The sequence below is a fragment of the Ranitomeya variabilis genome, chromosome 2 (genome assembly GCF_051348905.1).
Source record: "Ranitomeya variabilis isolate aRanVar5 chromosome 2, aRanVar5.hap1, whole genome shotgun sequence".
Lineage (NCBI taxonomy): Eukaryota > Metazoa > Chordata > Amphibia > Anura > Dendrobatidae > Ranitomeya > Ranitomeya variabilis.
The window spans coordinates 832,179,318-832,200,094 of NC_135233.1; the positions used below are offsets into that span (position 1 = coordinate 832,179,318).

The 20,777-nt window shown below is 40.9% G+C and overlaps 1 protein-coding gene across 2 annotated transcripts in view; it reads left to right on the forward strand.

Moving 5' to 3' along the window:
* Positions 1-20,777, forward strand: part of CSMD1 (CUB and Sushi multiple domains 1) — a 2,858,343-nt gene that overhangs the window by 2,602,057 nt on the left and 235,509 nt on the right. For both annotated transcript variants that reach the window (XM_077290057.1, XM_077290056.1), the window contains exons 52-53: positions 2,083-2,256; positions 15,584-15,757. In XM_077290057.1, the coding sequence (XP_077146172.1) occupies positions 2,083-2,256; positions 15,584-15,757 (348 nt within the window). The remainder of the gene's footprint in view (positions 1-2,082; positions 2,257-15,583; positions 15,758-20,777) is intronic.

Here is a 20,777-nt window from a genome sequence, read left to right on the forward strand (position 1 = left end):
AGCTGAGCATGCCAAACCAATACAGCACTATGTTTAAGGTGATGGTGATATTTGAAGTGGACACTTTGTGAAGTATACAGTCAAAGTTAAATTACAACATTTTGGGAATCTTCTTTTGTAACTTTAAATATCGGTATTTCCCCTTTCACAAAAAGGATTAGACACAAAAATTCAAAATCTCTGTACAGTTGCTTTTGACTAGCAGGCACACGACCTCTGACTGACATTGATTTTACTTTTTTTCTGTTGAAAATATTCTTCTGGCATACTGCTCTCTAGTGCATCAAGAATAAAGAAAAACTGTGTAACTTTCATTCAATTGCAGCAGGATAGATTCCAGCTACACCATATCACTGATAAATCAAACTGAACATGTTACTAGCACCTCTCCTATCTCTCTCTCTTCTTCTAGCAATTAAAACTCTATATTATTCACAGATGACTACACTTACTTTCTTCTGTGCTGCAGCTGACATTACTGTCTAAAGTATTTATCCAATTTTTTAGAGCTAGATCTTCCTAATTATTTTACTGAGCTTTGACATCTTTTCTCTATCCCAAATCACATTAAAGTGACTGCTGGTTTCCCTGACTCAGGTTTTCTACATTTCATGGTCACCCCAGATTGGCTGTGAAACACTATACAATGTAATATGATAGCTGCATGATATTATGAGGAAGTCCACATGTACAATAACAAATTGTATTTTGGTACCATGCTAGCCAGAAAAATCGATGTGAATTATTTGTAATCCCGCCTGAAGAAGGAGCCACTGTGCTCTAAAAGCTTGCAAACATATTATTTTCTGTTTTGCCATTAGAGGTATCACTCCTAGAATACTTTTGTCATCATTGGGAAGAAAAGTATTCACATCGATTAATAATTTTTGGAAACTTTTGACATGAAACAAAATTATAATTTAATTTTATTGAATAATCGAAGCATCCAAGCAATATTTAGTCAGAGATACAACATACAATAGTATGAAACTCAAGTATAAATAGTATAACATTGGCCCCAAGGAGATCCACAGACTTATCTAAAATTTAGAGCAACGTGTATGATATAAGCCACAATGGAATTGCATGACACGTATAGGGAGAATATATAAAAAGAAGTGCTTAAATATAATCTAACAAAAGTAAAATAATTAATACAAGAATATCAATAAACCCCTGTTACGGTATCTCATATACAAGAGCAACTTCATCCTAATACCTATTCTTGTTTTTACACTCTGATTTGATCTGTTTGACAAAGCATGTGACTTTCACTTCATCCTAGTCAAAGAAAGATAGAAGTTAGTTTAATAGAGCGATAGATAAATAGACAGGTAGATATTTTTTTATTATATTGTATATATAATTACATGGTTATTCCTGCAAATTGTGGATTTTTAAATAAATTAATGTATTATTTATTGAAAAAACTTGTGTAGTTTATTATTATCATTTTTAGTAGTGTTACTTTAACAGCATCCTATTTTTATACTTTTCTATATTATAACATAGCATCTTTTGTCTCAAAATGGAAATTGCTCTGAAAATAAATCCTCTTTACCCCATGAAGCGCTTACTGAATTGCATTTTACTTTACTTGTATGAATGAAGTTATATTTTCACTTGATTTATGCATTTTCAAATAACAATATATCTCACTATATAAATTTGGATCATTTATCCAAATTTTGTTCTAGAAACATTTCAGAACAACAGGTGTGCCACTAAAGCAATAGGAAAGAGTGAAGCAATTCTACAAATGTTTCCATGATTGTTATATTTTATTATAAGTAAATCAGAGATAAGAGTTAAACAGTAATGGCTTCAGATATAGAAGAAAGCGAAAGATAACTTTCTTTACTGTGAATTGCTGAAAATATGAATGAACTATTTTCTAAGTTAAAGTGTGCAGAATCATGATATTGATTTCAACGTAAATGGATATGTTAGATGTGCTCTTGCAAGTACAGTACCGAAAATACTCTCACAATTCACTCTTCACATGAAATACAATCCCCATAACCATGTAGGGAACATGTTGAGCAAATATATTTTCATTCATATGGCATTTTTTTTTCACAGTTATTTCATGTGGCGATTTACCAACACCTCCAAATGGTAACCGGATTGGAACATTAAATGTTTATGGAGCAACAACAATATTTACCTGCAATACTGGTTACACTCTTGTTGGCTCACATGTACGGGAATGTTTGGCTAACGGTCTATGGAGTGGCACTGAAACAAGATGTCTAGGTAAATATTTAAACAATTTTATTGCTTTCTAATTAAATTTAAAGCTCAAAAATGTATACATAGATGTCAGCATTGAATGAGTGGATAGCTCAATGGTGACTGTACTGGCTTCTAGATATAGAATTTGAGGTTCGAGTCCCAGTTGCCAACAGTGGACTTTTTTAATTAATCAGATCTCAGTGTAAGATGTCAGAGTCAAACTTAGATGTCAAAGTCACATATCAAAGTCAGATGCCAAACTCACATATCAAAGTCATAAATCAAACTCACATATCATAGTCACATTTCAGAGTCAATTGTTAAAATCACATTTCAGAGTCACGTGTCAAAATCAGATGTCAAAGTCATATATCAAAGTCACATACCGGAGTCAGATGTCAAAGTCAGATGTTGAAGTCAGATGTCAAAGAGAGTTCTGCCACCTGATGAAGATGGAGCTGTTCCGTCAAAATGCATTGTGGATTTCAATAAACAAAGAAACTTAATCCTTTCATCTGTCTCCTGGGCGCTCCCATGTGACCGGAGTATCCTGCAACTCAAAGAGAGTTCTCAGACAGAGTATTTATCCTGAAACTTACATTATTCTGATGTTTGGCTTTGATATCTGATCATTAGAGATGAGCAAACCTGTTCAGATAACATTCACCAATTCGCAACGAATGTAGCACATTTCAATTCCTGTTCGGATTCTCGAGCATTTTCCTTCAAAGTCTGCAACATTTGGGCACAGTTTGGTAAATGATCACGTTTCCACTAATGCTTTTGGCTAGGATAGTGGTAGAAACCATCAACAATGTTTAGACACAAGGGCTTCTGCCGTTGGCTTCTGAAGTCACATTTCCCTCCCCATATCGAAAGAACACAGGTTGTCAATGTGCCATATTGTCAATATAACAGCACAGAAAGCTTGCTCCTGCTTCTGCTGCAAGTAGTCAGATGTTCAAATAAATAGGATCCTGTGTGAAATCTACCCTCTAGCATCTAATTAATTTGTGATAATAGCGTGGTGCAGGCAAGAAGGCCACATTTCCTAATCAAAAATGTTTGTGCTAATGTTGTGGTGCAGGCAGAAGGCCACATTTTCTAATCTAAATCTTTTGTGCTAATATTGTGGTGAAGGCAGGAGGCCACATTTCTTTAACTCATTTGTGTTAATAATGTGGTGCAGGCAGGAGGCCACATTTCCTAATCTAAACCATGTATGCTAATATTGTGGTGCAGGCTGGAGGCCAGAATTACTCACCATAATCAGGCAGGAGGCCATATTTCCTAATCTAAATGGTCTTTGCTAATATTTTGGTGCAGGCAGGAAGCCACATTTCCTAATCTAAATTGTTTGTGCTAATACTGTGGTGCAGGAAGGAGACCACATTTCAAAATCTAAATTGTTTGTACTAATACTGTGGTCCAGACACCAACTCACATTTCTGAATCTTAATCCTTTCTGCTAATTCTGTGGTCGAGTCACACTATCTCACAAATAAATACTCATTGTTAATTTAGTGACAGATGACTGACAGTTATGGGCCTAGGGTTGTGAAGCACTGGTTAAAAGAGGAAAAGGGTACATCCAGCATGAGTGGGATAATGTGAGGTCGTGGTGGAAGGGGGGAGTAAATGTAGTTTTCCAGATGCACGTGGGTTAGGTGTTAATGTTACTGAAAGCTCTACTGAACAAACACAGTCTTGTCTTAAATAAAGACAACTGACAACATCCGTTACTGGACAGGTTAGTCCATTCCCTTTGGCAGCTTCACAGCAGTACACCATGTAGATAAAGGCCAGAAAGAGCATGTGCTTCAGTGGATGGCAAGTGTTGCATCAAGTGGCCTCTCCTCCTCTTCCTTCATCTTAATATCACCCACAGTACAATCCTCAGAGGTGGCACCCCAATTACCATGTCTTCCCTCACGTTACAGTTCTGCAATTGCCCATCTGACTGTGGGGAATCACAGATTGGCATATCTGCAGAGCTGTTAACACATTCTATTTCATGGGCATCAATGTCTGCTTCAAAGATTCACAGAATCGAGAGGAGGAAAGCATCTGCACGGATGCCCAACATTTTTTTCCAATAGATCTGTTGCCAGACAAAATAGGGTCAGAGCAGAATCCAGATCCTCATCACCAGATGTTAACCCCCATTGTGTGGAGGGGATCCTGATGAGACTCAGATACCAGAAGCGCATATAGACTGTTCTGTGCTGGCAGAGCAGGAAAAAGAGGATGGTAACTGTTAGGGTGAGTATTGGGAGAACAGAGAAGACAATGAGATTCTAGATCCCACATGGTGTGAAGCCAGAGGCACACAGCTCAGTAGCTCAGCAGATGAGGTGGAAGGGGAGGAAGATGAGGGCTTACATTGTGGCTTGCTGCACAGATACGGAGTGATACAACCAAGATAAAAACTGAACCTCAGCGACAGCTGGGGTTTTTGGCCAGCAGCGATCAAAGGTCTTTAATTCACAAGAGCGGCAAGTGTTGCCTAGCCTATTCCTGTTTTCAGACTGCAAAGGAAGACCCAACTCACATGATCTGTCAATTTTGCCAAAAAAAAGACTCAGTATTGGCAAAAATTGCAGTAATTTGACTTCTACAGGAATGAAACTTCACATTTGCGATCAACATGCGTTAGTCTGGGAATCTCAGTGATCTAAAATGGGGACTAACAGGCCCCGCCAAACACCAGCATCACATCAGCGTCACATCAGCCACATCTGCTACTTCCTCCTACGACACTGTGGCAAGTGTTCTCACACAAGTCTTCGGCAGCAGGAACTCCCCTTATTTACCCCCTACAGTTGGGGTGAGTGAACGCCCATCAGCTGTTACTGAAGTGGAGGTTGCTGCTGTTTTTGTGTCACCATGTTATACCACATCTTTCTAAATCCACCATAACATTTCTGCCTGTACCTCATTCACAGTCAGCAGTTTGTCATGCCCTTCTCAGCACAGCAGCCAGCTCTGGGTCCCACAGTTGTGGTTACATAAAAGAATGATTCCTCCTACACACACCAAAGCTAAGAGCTTGAACACCACCATCTCCAAATGCTGCCTTTCCACCTGGTGGATATAGACAGTGTCTGAAAGCTGACGGCCCTTGCAGTCCCCCAGTACCAGTTGCCCAATCACCATTTCTATCCGTATCCGTATTAGTGGTCTACCAGGCTGATATTTGTGACACCTGTGTGTGGTTGAGCAAAAAAAAAAAACAGTTTAAGCTGTTACATGAGGTATCAGGGCTCCCAGCACAGCAGGCTAACATTGGTCCGTTACTCACTTTATGTTTATTAAAAATTAAATTCAAAGCTCTAAATGCAGGCCCAGACACTCATACCTCATGCATGGCCCCTGGCTGACTGCTGCTGTGTCATCAGATTTCTACTGTGGGTCAATTGGTGCCACATTTGCAGGTGTCTGCCCCTAATTTGCGCTGTTCTGGCAGCTATTTTACTCCCCTGAAGGTGTTGTCTATGCATTCAGCTTTGCTTCCCATTGAATTCAATCGGGTTTGGGAATGTTTGATGAACATTCAACGAACATTCAACGAACATTTTCGGCGAACATCAGAATGTTAGCCGAAAAAGGTACTGAACCTTGAAAGGTTTGCTCATCCCTACTAATCATGATCTAAAATGGACACTATCCTGTGGTGATTTTAATATACCATATCTAACATCATTGCAAGCTCACCACATCTCCCCACCCAAAAAAAATCAAACAATCTACTTTCTGGCAAATTTGGAAAGAGTTAACTTCTTTCTTGAAAACATTTATTGCTTGATGGGTTGTATTCCTAATAATGGTGAGGTAAATGTAATCTGTCACCACATTTGACCTGTCATGATTCTCAATGGCGAGAGAACATAGCCCAGCATATATGAGAACTAGCTCTTGGAAGATGGAAACTATACTGACCATGAACTAAACCTGCCGCACAACTAGAAGTGGCCGGGTAGCATGCCTACGTTTTTTTATCCCTAGATGCCCAGCGCCAGCCGGAGAACTACCTAATCCTAGCAGAGGAAAAGACAGTCCTGGCTTACCTCTAGAGAAATTTTCCCAAAAGGCAGACAGAGGCCCCCACATATATTGGCGGTGATTTTAGATGAAACGACAAACGTAGTATGAAAATAGGTTTAGCAAAATCGAGGTCCGCTTACTAGATAGCATGAAGACAGAAAGGGCACTTTCATGGTCAGCAGAAAACCCTATCAAAACACCATCCAGAAATTACTTTAAGACTCTAGCATTAACTCATAACACCAGAGTGGCAATTTCCGCTCACAAGAGCTTTCCAGACACAGTAACGAAACAGCAGCTGTGAACAGGAACAAAATGCAAAAACACACAAGGACAAAAGTCCAACTTAGCTGGGAGTTGTCTAGTAGCAGGAACATGCACAGAAAGGCTACTGATTACATTGTTGACCGGCATGAAACTGACAGAGGAGCAAGGTTATATAGCGACTCCCACATCCTGATAGGAGCAGGTGAACAGAGGGGATGATGCACACAAGTTAAATTCCACAAGTGGCCACCGGGGGAGCCCAGAATCCAATTTCACAACAGTACCCCCCCCTCAAGGAGGGGGCACCGAACCCTCACCAGAACCACCAGGGCGATCAGGATGAGCCCTATGAAAGGCACGGACAAGATCGGAGGCATGAACATCAGAGGCAGTGACCCAAGAATTATCCTCCTGACCGTATCCCTTCCATTTGACCAGATACTGGAGTTTCCGTCTGGAAACACGAGAGTCCAAGATCTTTTCCACAACGTACTCCAACTCACCCTCAACCAACACCGGAGCAGGAGGCTCAACGGAAGGCACAGCTGGTACCTCATACCTGCGCAACAATGACCGATGAAAAACATTATGAATCGAAAAGGATGCAGGGAGGTCCAAACGGAAGGACACAGGGTTAAGAATCTCCAATATCTTGTACGGGCCGATGAACCGAGGCTTAAACTTAGGAGAAGAAACCCTCATAGGGACAAAACGAGAAGACAACCACACCAAGTCCCCAACACAAAGCCGAGGACCAACACGACGACGGCGGTTGGCAAAAAGCTGAGTCTTCTCCTGGGACAACTTCAAATTGTCCACCACCTGCCCCCAAATCTGATGCAACCTCTCCACCACAGCATCCACTCCAGGACAATCCGAAGATTCCACTTGACCGGAGGAAAATCGAGGATGAAACCCCGAATTACAGAAAAACGGGGACACCAAGGTGGCAGAGCTTGCCCGATTATTGAGGGCGAACTCCGCCAAAGGCAAAAAAGCAACCCAATCATCCTGATCCGCAGACACAAAACACCTCAAATATGTCTCCAAGGTCTGATTAGTCCGCTCGGTCTGGCCATTAGTCTGAGGATGGAAAGCAGACGAAAAAGACAAATCTATGCCCATCCTAGCACAGAATGCCCGCCAAAATCTAGACACGAATTGGGTCCCTCTGTCAGAAACGATATTCTCCGGAATACCATGCAAACGAACAACATTTTGAAAAAACAGAGGAACCAACTCGGAAGAAGAAGGCAACTTAGGCAAGGGAACCAGATGGACCATCTTAGAGAAACGGTCACACACCACCCAGATGACAGACATCTTCTGAGAAACAGGCAGATCCGAAATAAAATCCATCGAGATGTGCGTCCAAGGCCTCTTCGGGATAGGCAAGGGTAACAACAATCCACTAGCCCGAGAACAACAAGGCTTGGCCCGAGCACAAACGTCACAAGACTGCACAAAGCCTCGCACATCTCGTGACAGGGAAGGCCACCAGAAGGACCTTGCCACCAAATCCCTGGTACCAAAGATTCCAGGATGACCTGCCAACGCAGAAGAATGAACCTCAGAGATGACTCTACTGGTCCAATCATCAGGAACAAACAGTCTACCAGGTGGGCAACGATCAGGTCTATCCGCCTGAAACTCCTGCAAGGCCCGCCGCAGGTCTGGAGAAACGGCAGACAATATCACTCCATCTTTAAGGATACCTGTGGGCTCAGAATTACCAGGGGAGTCAGGCTCAAAACTCCTAGAAAGGGCATCCGCCTTAACATTCTTAGAACCCGGTAGGTAAGACACCACAAAATTAAACCGAGAGAAAAACAACGACCAGCGCGCTTGTCTAGGATTCAGGCGCCTGGCAGACTCAAGGTAAATTAAATTTTTGTGGTCAGTCAATACCACCACCTGATGTCTGGCCCCCTCAAGCCAGTGACGCCACTCCTCAAAAGCCCACTTCATGGCCAAAAGCTCCCGATTCCCAATATCATAATTCCGCTCGGCGGGCGAAAATTTACGGGAAAAAAAAGCACAAGGTCTCATCACGGAGCAGTCGGAACTTCTCTGCGACAACACCGCCCCAGCTCCGATTTCAGAAGCGTCGACCTCAACCTGAAAAGGAAGAGCAACATCAGGCTGACGCAACACTGGGGCGGAAGAAAAGCGGCGCTTGAGCTCCCGAAAGGCCTCCACAGCATCAGGGGACCAATCAGCAACATCAGCACCCTTCTTAGTCAAATCAGTCAATGGTTTTACAACATCAGAAAAACCAGCAATAAATCGACGATAAAAGTTAGCAAAGCCCAAAAATTTCTGAAGACTCTTAAGAGAAGAGGGTTGCGTCCAATCACCAATAGCCTGAACCTTGACAGGATCCATCTCGATGGAAGAGGGGGAAAAAATGTATCCCAAGAAGGAAATCTTCTGAACCCCAAAAACACACTTAGAACCCTTCACACACAAGGAATTAGACCGCAAAACCTGAAAAACCCTCCTGACCTGCTGGACATGAGAGTCCCAGTCATCCGAAAAAATCAGAATATCATCCAGATACACAATCATAAATTTATCCAAATAATCGCAGAAAATGTCATGCATAAAGGACTGGAAGACTGAAGGGGCATTTGAAAGACCAAAAGGCATCACCAAATACTCAAAATGGCCCTCGGGCGTATTAAATGCGGTTTTCCACTCATCCCCCTGCTTGATTCGCACCAAATTATACGCCCCACGGAGATCAATCTTAGAGAACCACTTGGCCCCCTTTATACGAGCAAACAAATCAGTAAGCAGTGGTAACGGATATTGATATTTAACCGTGATTTTATTCAAAAGTCGATAATCAATACACGGCCTCAAAGAGCCGTCTTTCTTAGACACAAAGAAAAAACCGGCTCCTAAGGGAGATGACGAAGGACGAATATGTCCCTTTTCCAAGGACTCCTTTATATATTCTCGCATAGCAGCGTGTTCAGGCACAGACAGATTAAATAAACGACCCTTAGGGTTTTTACTACCCGGGATCAAGTCTATGGCACAATCGCACTCCCGGTGCGGAGGTAGTGAACCAACCTTGGGTTCTTCAAAAACGTCACGAAAGTCAGACAAGAATTCAGGAATCTCAGAGGGAATAGATGATGAAATGGAAACCAAAGGTACGTCCCCATGAGTTCCTTTACATCCCCAGCTTAACACAGACATAGCTCTCCAGTCGAGGACTGGGTTATGAGATTGCAGCCATGGCAATCCCAGCACCAAAACATCATGTAGATTATACAGCACCAGAAAGTGAATAACCTCCTGGTGATCCGGATTAACACGCATAGTCACTTGTGTCCAGTATTGTGGTTTATTACTAGCCAATGGGGTGGAGTCAATCCCTTTCAGAGGTATCGGAGCCTCCAATGGCTCCAAATCATACCCACAGCGTTTGGCAAAGGACCAATCCATAAGACTCAAAGCAGCGCCAGAGTCGACATAGGCGTCCGCGGTAATAGATGACAAAGAACAAATCAGGGTCACAGATAGAATAAACTTAGACTGTAAAGTGCTAATTGAAACAGACTTGTCAGGCTTCTTAGTACGCTTAAAGCATGCTGATATAACATGAGTTGAATCACCACAATAGAAGCACAACCCATTTTTTCGTCTAAAATTCTGCCGCTCGCTTCTGGACAGAATTCTATCACATTGCATATTTTCTGGCGTTTTCTCAGTAGACACCGCCAAATGGTGCACAGGTTTGCGCTCCCGCAGACGCCTATCGATCTGAATAGCCATCGTCATGGACTCATTCAGACTCGCAGGCACAGGGAACCCCACCATAACATCCTTAATGGCATCAGAGAGACCTTCTCTGAAAATCGCCGCCAGGGCGCACTCATTCCACTGAGTAAGCACAGACCATTTGCGGAATTTTTGGCAGTATATTTCAGCTTCATCTTGCCCCTGAGACAAGGACATCAAGGCCTTTTCCGCCTGAAGCTCTAAATGAGGTTCCTCATAAAGCAACCCCAAGGCCAGAAAAAACGCATCCACATTGAGCAACGCAGGATCCCCTGGTGCCAATGCAAAAGCCCAGTCTTGAGGGTCGCCCCGGAGCAAGGAAATTACAATCCTGACCTGCTGTGCAGGGTCTCCGGCAGAGCGAGACTTCAGGGACAAAAACAATTTGCAATTATTTTTAAAATTTTGAAAGTGAGATCTATTCCCCGAGAAGAATTCAGGCAAAGGAATTCTAGGCTCAGACATAGGTGCATGAACAACAAAATCTTGCAAATTTTGTACCTTTGTGGCGAGATTATTCAAACCTGTAGCTACACTCTGAAGATCCATTTGAAACAGGTGAACACAGAGCCATTCAAGGATTAGAAGGAGAGGAAGAGAGGAAGGCTGCAGTATAGGCAGACTAGCAAGTGATTCAATTAAGAGCACACTCAGAACTAGAGGGAAAAAAAAAAATTGTAGCAGACTTCTTTTTTCTCTCCTTTCTCAGCCAGTAATTTAACCCTTTTTTGGGCCGGTCAAACTGTCATGATTCTCAATGGCGAGAGAACATAGCCCAGCATATATGAGAACTAGCTCTTGGAAGATGGAAACTATACTGACCATGAACTAAACCTGCCGCACAACTAGAAGTGGCCGGGTAGCATGCCTACGTTTTTTTATCCCTAGATGCCCAGCGCCAGCCGGAGAACTACCTAATCCTAGCAGAGGAAAAGACAGTCCTGGCTCACCTCTAGAGAAATTTTCCCAAAAGGCAGACAGAGGCCCCCACATATATTGGCGTTGATTTTAGATGAAACGACAAACGTAGTATGAAAATAGGTTTAGCAAAATCGAGGTCCGCTTACTAGATAGCATGAAGACAGAAAGGGCACTTTCATGGTCAGCAGAAAACCCTATCAAAACACCATCCAGAAATTACTTTAAGACTCTAGCATTAACTCATAACACCAGAGTGGCAATTTCCGCTCACAAGAGCTTTCCAGACACAGTAACGAAACAGCAGCTGTGAACAGGAACAAAATGCAAAAACACACAAGGACAAAAGTCCAACTTAGCTGGGAGTTGTCTAGTAGCAGGAACATGCACAGAAAGGCTACTGATTACATTGTTGACCGGCATGAAACTGACAGAGGAGCAAGGTTATATAGCGACTCCCACATCCTGATAGGAGCAGGTGAACAGAGGGGATGATGCACACAAGTACAATTCCACAAGTGGCCACCGGGGGAGCCCAGAATCCAATTTCACAACATTGACCTATCTGAACAATTAAGAAGGGAATACAGGCTACAGAATGTTGAAAACAGTCCTACCTCTGTTTCTCATATCTGCTGTGTTATACTGAGAAATACTCTTTATTCAGTTTATGTAAATAACCTCTTCCAGGCTCTGGGGCAGATGGTGGCTGTCACAGAAATTGCCTAAAACTGTATGGTTCACTAATTGAATCCAGACAAATTTTTATTCTCTTTTTTAGTCTTATGTACCACCCTAAATGTAATAGAGCACACCTAATACTCTATGGATGACTAAATTAATACAGTATTTTTTTTCAACCTTTTTTGGAGTCTTATATACCTCCGAAATGTGGTATATACACTCACCGGCCACTTTATTAGGTACACCTGTCCAACTTCTTGTTAACACTTAATTTCTAATCAGCCAATCACATGGCGGCAACTCAGTGCATTTAGGCATGTAGACATGGTCAAGACAATCTCCTGCAGTTCAAACCGAGCATCAGTATGGGGAAGAAAGGTGATTTGAGTGTCTTTGAACGTGGCATGGTTGTTGGTGCCAGAAGGGCTGGTCTGAGTATTTCAGAAACTGCTGATCTACTGGGATTTTCACGCACAACCATCTCTAGGGTTTACAGAGAATGGTCCGAAAAAGAAAAAAAATCCAGTGAGCGGCAGTTCTGTGGGCGGAAATGCCTTGTTGATGCCAGAGGTCAGAGGAGAATGGGCAGACTGGTTCGAGCTGATAGAAAGGCAACAGTGACTCAAATCGCCACCCGTTACAACCAAGGTAGGCCTAAGAGCATCTCTGAACGCACAGTGCGTCGAACTTTGAGGCAGATGGGCTACAGCAGCAGAAGACCACACCGGGTACCACTCCTTTCAGCTAAGAACAGGAAACTGAGGCTACAATTTGTACAAGCTCATCGAAATTGGACAGTAGAAGATTGGAAAAACGTTGCTTGGTCTGATGAGTCTCGATTTCTGCTGCGACATTCGGATGGTAGGGTCAGAATTTGGCGTAAACAACATGAAAGCATGGATCCATCCTGCCTTGTATGGAGCATCTTTGGGATGTGCAGCCGACAAATCTGCGGCAACTGTGTGATGCCATCATGTCAATATGGACCAAAATCTCTGAGGAATGCTTCCAGCACCTTGTTGAATCTATGCCACGAAGAATTGAGGCAGTTCTGAAGGCAAAAGGGGGTCCAACCCGTTACTAGCATGGTGTACCTAATAAAGTGGCCGGTGAGTGTATGGTTGACTAATTAAACACAGACAAATTTTTGAACTCCTTTTTGGAGTCCAATGTACTTCTAAAATGTAACAGAGTGCACGTAATATGATATGGATGTTTAATTGAATCCAAATTTTTAATTCTTCTTTGGAGTCTTATGTTCCTCCGAAATGTAAAAAGCACCTAATGCCCTGTGGATGACTACAGACAATTTTTACAGCTTTTTTTGGAGCATTATATACCCCTGAAATTTAATAAAAAGCACCTAATACTCTATGGATAGCTAACTCGATCCAGACAAACTTTTCAACTCTTTTTTTGGAGACTTATGTACCACCAAAATGTAACATAATGGATCTAACACTCTATGGATGACTAATTGAATACAGACATATTTTTCAACAATTTTTGAGTTGTTTATACCATCAAAATGTAACAGAGAGTACCTAATGCTCTTTTGATGACAAATTGAACAGGCAAAATTATTAAATTTTTGGAGGAATTTTATGTACCACCAAAATTTAAAAGAAAGCACCTAGAACTGTATGGATGGCTAATTGAATTCAGACAAATTTTTCAATAACTTTTTTGAAGTCTTATGTACCACTGAAATGTAACAGAGAGCACCTAATAATCTATGGAGGACTAATTGAATACAAAATTTTCAATGCTTTTTTCTAATCTTAAATACCACTAACATGTCAGAGAAAGTACCTTATACTCAATTGACGACTAATTAAACACAGACAATTTTTTAACGTTTTTTTTCTACTGTTATATAACATCAAAATGCACCACAGAGCACTTCATAGTATATGGGTGGGTAATAGAATACAGAAACATTTTTCAATGCTTTTTTGGACTGTTATATAACAACAAAATGTGAAACAAAACACATAATAGTATATGTATGCGTAATTGAATGCAGAAAAAAAGTCAATGCTTTTCAGACTGTTATATAACACTAAAATGCACCACAGACCACGTAATAGTAAATTAATAATTGAATACAGAAACATTTTTCAATTCTTTTTTGCTATATAACATCAAAATGTACCACAGACCATGTAATAGCTATATGGATGAGTAATTGAATACATAAAAATGTTTCAATGCTTTTTGTGACTGTTATATAACACCGAAATGTACCACAGACCATGTAATAGTATATGGATGAGTAATTGAATACAGACATTTTTTTCAACTATTTTTTCGACTGTTAAAAAACACTGAAATTTACCACAGACCACACAATAGTATATGAATGTTAGGTGTCGAGTTCCTGCCGCTGCATAGGGGGAATCTCAAAGCATGTCCGCTGCGGTCTCCCATTCTCCTCCAGCTGCAGTGGAACCTGCTCAGCAGAGACATCGATCCCAGCGTCTGGCTCAAGCTGATACTGTGCACTTGGTTATTGCTGCCATTCCAGGCTCAGCCACTGTAGCCAGCACTGATCAGTGGTGAACAGACATTCCAGGGTCCTGATTTTCCCCTACTGAGCATGCCCACGGGTCGACCTCTCATTGGAGGTCAGGGGTCACATGCTCAGGTCCTCTGGTGGCTCCTATTGGATCACTATGAAGGTCCAGGAGAGCTACAGCTATAAAAGGTTTGCATGGCCGCATGGCTATGCGCTAGTATAAATCAGTTATTGTGTGTGTGTGTGGATGTATGGCTCTTCTGGTGAAAGCTCCAAATCATTCCCATCCCTATTGTTGATGAATGTTCGGGCCAGTTAGTGCTATCCAGCACCAGGCACAATCTACAGCCTCTATCAGCAGCGTTAGCCAGTGCGGCACTGTGCGCAACCAGTGTGCTTACCCATCCCTAGATAGAGCGGTTAGTGGTGTTCGCCAGAGTGGCGCTGTGGGCACCCAGTGGGCTAAACCTATTTTAGTTTAGTTTACTCCTGACACCACTGTAGCGGTGTTGAGCGCAGGAGGTCTCCAGGGACTCTGACCCTGAGTCTTGGAGCAGAGTTCTGTGACTCCTTGCTTGTGCTCTCTGTGCAGTATCACGGCCCTGTGACGCAACAGGGTTTGCTTCCTCCATACCGGGTGAAGCTAGTCCGTATGTGTTTTCTCTTAATACTGCCATGTAATCTGCCATTACCGAGCAACAGGTGTCTTCTCTCCAAGGAGGACCCCAGACTGCAAACGCATCTTATATCGCCTCTTATTTATATTTGGTGTGTTCCGCCAGTCCTAGCAATGGATGAGTAATTGAACACAGAAAAATATTTCAATACTTTTTTGGATTGTTACGTGGCACCAAAATGTATCACAGACCATGTAATATTATATGGTTGAGTAATTGAATACAGAAATTTTTTTAATAATAATATATGGATGTGTAAATGAATATGAACAAGCACCAAGATGCTTGGCTAATATCCGAGTATTACTGAGCATTGTTTGCTCATCCTTAGTTTCTAAATGTACTTTTGCATCTATCAGTAATTTAGATAGCATACCCTTATATGTATGTTAAATTCATGTATACATATTGTGTTTTAAACATATTTGTGTTTTGTTTTTATTTACAGCAGGCCATTGTGGCTCTCCTGATCCAATAGTAAATGGACACATTAGTGGGGATGGCTTCAGCTATCGAGATACTGTGGTTTATCAGTGTAATCCTGGCTTTCGCTTAGTAGGCACATCTGTTCGTATATGCCTTCAGGATCACAAGTGGTCAGGACAAACTCCAGTTTGTGTTTGTAAGTATCTTATACTGTACAACTTAAAAAAAACAAGGATATGTTCTGCAGAATTCTTTAAATGCTGAGGCCTGAGGCCTGGCAGTTGAATTTTCCAGCAATTATAACATTATAATGCCTATAGTCCCTCAGTACCAGGATATCAGAACACTATTAGAAAAGAAATTGTTACTATATTGCTATTGTTATTATTATTTTGCAATTTTATGCATTTTTTTTTTACTTTTGTAAATGCCAAAAGCACATTTAAAATTAATGATGCTATGGCTTTTCAGTAGGTTTTTAAGGCAATTGGAAAATTATAATCCCTCCTGTCTAGCAGCAGGGAAGTTTCACAATATTTGTACAGTAAGTAGTGTAATGGTTAATAATTTTAAATTTTAAGCAAAAAATGTTTTGTCCTATTTCAAGTCTGGAAAATAAAATAATTTAAACACGAATATAATGTTACTCTTGCTGCTGTTAGGAATCCATGCCATGTATAGTCTGTTGTTTTATCTTTTACCTTAAGTATGAAATGTTCTAATCTTAAAAATTCACTTCATCCCCAGGTGGAGATTTATTAATATAACAAATCAGCAAATCAACATTTCTTTGATTACACTTCTTGAATTATGTCTAGAAAAATGCATACTCGTATTCATACTGGTAATGTGGTATAATATAGGAGTACCAAAATAAGTGTCAAGAAAGTTTGGGCAATTTCACATTCTTGCTTCAGTATTGCTAAAGTATAATCCATATCATTATATCATTAAATCATTGGATCTAAAATACATTAAATATCTAAACTCCATTGTTGTCACAATCATTAACTACTTGTTACTGTAGCACTTGCTTTCAATAAATTTAACCCCTTCATGACCTTGGACTTATCCATATGTCAAGATTGGTAAGTACTTACTGACCTTGGCTGCATGGATATGTCCTATCTTTAATGTGGCACCACAACTACAGTTGCAGTGATCGTATTAAGATGCCTGCTGATTCTACAAGCAGGGCAATGGGAGTAGTCGTCATGGGGTTTGGCATCATCCCCCCTTCCTGTAACTAAGATTGATATGATTGACTGTTCATTGAAATTGCCTGAAACACTAGTGGCCAGACTATGATCAGTACAGTAGCAGCACTTATCATAGGCTGGAGCCTAGCAATGACAGCGGAACCAGGCCCAACTGTGATTGGTGCAATCGGACAATGATGCCGATCGCACCAATAAGCGTGAAGAGACATGGTCTGACTTTACAATGACCACTCTGCCCTTCCTCATTCCAGTTTAAGGACATTCCAGAACAGTCATTGTGTTGATCTGCCATGCTGTGCTGGTTCTTGTGGTGCCACAGACTTTTCGAAGCCTGTGCCATCACTGCTGGTCTTCCTGCTGTGGTTTCTAAAAGAAGAAAGATGTTCCTGATCCATTTCAAGATCCCTGATTTTTACTAATCCACCCCAATCCCCCTTTCCTCTCTTTCCACCTTTTCACCCCTCTCTCTAGCCCCCTCCCTAATCCCCCTTCTGCTGCCTCATGAGTACATGATCACTGATCAGTACTTGATTGCATGATTTTTGCAAGTTCTTCCTTTGTTCACGGCCCCTGCAGGAGCCGAGTGCTGATCAGTGTTGCAAATCCCTAAACGGCACCCATGCTTGCTGTTTTCCATGAGTTTTTTTGTCCCTGTCTATTACCCCCCCTTTGTACCACCTCCATGTGTGCATCCTGCAGCCACTGAGCACTGATCACAAATCACTGATTAACACCAGTGCTTGCTGTTTTAAAGGACATTTTTGATCCTGCTTATTATTTACATCACCCTTTGCACCAGCCACCAAGCCGCTGATCAGAAGCACATCAGTGATTACCGTCCGTGCTAGCTTTTGGCAAGGACTTTTTTCCGTACTTTTTAGCCCCTTTTTGCACCATTTCTGTTTGTGCATCCTATAGCCGTTGAGTGCTGGTCAGTGACAAACATTGCTGATAGGCCTCTGGTGGTATTTTTTGTTTGTGTGTGTGAAAAAAGAATAAAAAAAATAATAATTTAAATTAATCAATAGGACTGGATTGTGGAGAGTACAAATATACTATAGTAACCAGCGTCTACTACAGTATTTTTTACTGAATTAAGTCAGTCTTAGTGTCAGATAGTAAACTGGAATTTTTCTCTTTTTAAAAAATTTAGATTAGTTAATAGGCCTAGATTAGGGACATTTAAAATATACCATAGTAATCTGTGTCTATTACGGTATTTTTTACTGAATTTACTCAGGGCTAGTGTCAGATAGCAAAACAGAAAAAAAGAATCACATCCCTGTGTGTATCATATAGCCGTTGAGTGCTGATCACTGATGCACATCATTGATTAGCCTCCATTTTTTTGGGGTATGAGAAAAGAATGAGAAAAAATTTGGTGAAATCGGCGACTACTACAGTGTTTTCTACTGAATATAGTCAAGTTTAGTGTCAGATAGTCACGGGCACTCAGTAATTTCTTTTTACTGACATATATTTAGTACGTTTTTTATTTTGCCAAATTTTTATATTCTTTTTATTTTCTTTTTTTCTTTCAATTTTTTTCTTTTTTTCTCTGCTAAATAAAATAAAAGTTTACGCCAAACATTCACACACACACACCTGAATAAAATTTGGTATACACACAAACACCACATATGTGAAAAAATGTCCCCCTCTTCACAATCCTGGCATTCAGGGGAGGAGGCATGTGTCTTCCCTGCTTCCCTAACCGACAGTGAGGGAGAGGATGCTGCCTTCCTCTATTTTTCATCCTACTCTTCTTGATCATGTGATCCAGAACTGCTGTGCAGACGCCCACCATTACTGACCCTGTATGGATGTCACCCCCCAAAAATTGAGTCATAGATGTCTGATTTTATAGATCACAATCAGGAATCAAATTTGACATAACTGGCCTCACAGAAATAGTTTTTCAAAGTCTTTTTCTCTGAGGATTTTGTAAACCTCATGGTGTCAAAAACAAATTGGTATGCCAAGCAAATTTTTGGCTTTTCTTAATTGTCTAACTGAACCCCTATAGATGCAGTAGAAATTATGACCGCTTGGGGACTTGTCCTTCACTTGGAGTAGTGAAGAAACCAGAACTTCAGCAATATTAAAGTGTTGATGCTTTATGCAAGTCTCCATTGTTTGGCATGGCTATGACCTGTAAACAATTCAAAGCCATCCACAAATTTTTGCATTACAATGATAATGCAAAGTTTGTCTGGTCATTGATCACTTCAGCAACAAGTTTGCTAAGGTATATGTTCCCCCAAAAGGACATCTTCATGGATGAGTTCCTAATACATTTCAAGGGGAAGCTCAAATTCTGGCAATACCTGCCCAGTAAGAGGGCCAGTTATGGAATGAAATTCTACAAGCTGTGCGAAAGTATCTCAAGATACATCCACAGGTTTAGGGTTAATGACGGAATTACACCTGGATTGACCTTCCTGAATGTCCACTTGTCATGGTAGTGAGTGGGAAAGTTGTGTGGGACTTGGTGCTGAATCAATGTTATCACCTCTACATAACTTTTATACCAGCATCCTGCTCTTCCAGTCCCTCCATGCGTGAACTACCATAAGCATGCAATGGTGTCCACAAAAATCAGAAAGGCCTCCCTAAAATGCTAATTGGGCAACTACTCAGAAAGGGTGAGAGTAGAGCCCAATGTAGCCCAACCTGATTCACTTTACACAACTTCCAAATTCCACTATATTATAAAATTCACATACCAGAAAACACTAGATCAAGTCCAATAAAGGGACACATGTGGACATGACGCCCGCACACCTTTCCATCAATGTCTGAGTTCCAAATGTCAATTTTTCCTTTCTGAGCCCTGCTATGTGCTCAGACAGCAGTTTTTCCCCTATTAGCATAAGCAGGACAAATTGCACAACTAATTTTGAGGTCTATTTTATCTCGTTACCCTTGTGAAAATAAAAAAAATTGAGGCTAAAAAGATTTTTGTGAAAAAAATGTGATTTTTTTATTTTCACGGCTCGATATTATACAGTACATTTCTGTGAAGCACCTGGATGATCAAGGTGCTCCACACACATCTAGATAAATTCCTGGGGGGGGTCCAAAATGGGGTCACTTGTAGAGTGTTTCCACTGTTTAGGCACATCAGGGGCTCTCCAAACATGACACGACGTCTGCAGACTATTCCATCAAAGTCTTCATTTCATACGTCACTCCTTCCTTTCCTAGCCCTGCCATGCACCTAAACAAAACAGTAGTTTTCCCAAAAAAATTAGGTATCAGTGTACTCAGACAAACGTTGGAGTTTATATTCTCATGTTACCCTTGTGAAAATAAAAAAAATGGGGGCCACCATAACATTTTTGATGAAATTTATTTTTTTCAAGGATCAATGTTATACATTTTAAAATATATTTTACATTTTAAAAATTGCAAAAAGGAAAATTGACCAATGCAAAAGTTTGGCTTCCTGCATAGTTATTATCTAGCAGCACCCCCTTTTGGAAGTATTACAGCTTGTAAATAAATAAATAGTTAAATAAATAGTTTTTGCAGCCAGCCAAGTGTCTTTCGATTCTTTTTTGTGGGATTTTCATCCATTCTTCCTTGGAAAGTTCTTCCAGTTCTGTGAGAATTCCTGGCTTGTCTTGCATGCACTGTTATTTTGAGGCCTAGCCACAGATTTTCAATGATGCTCAGATCAGGGGATTGTGAGGACCATTGTAAAACCTTCAGCTTTTGTTTTTGAGGTATTCTATTGTGGATTTTAATGTGTGTTTAGCATCATTATGCATTTGTAGAAGGCATCCTTTTTTAAACTTTAGTTTTTTTTTACAGATGGCGTTAGGTTTGCATCAAACATTTGTTGAAATTTTACTTAATCCATTCTTCTTTCTCTCTGTGAAATATTTCCTGTGCCATTGGCTGCAACACAAGCACAAACCATGATGGATGTAATCCCATGCCTGATGTTCTTTTCCTGAAATTCTGTGCTGTTTTTTCTCCACACACACCTTT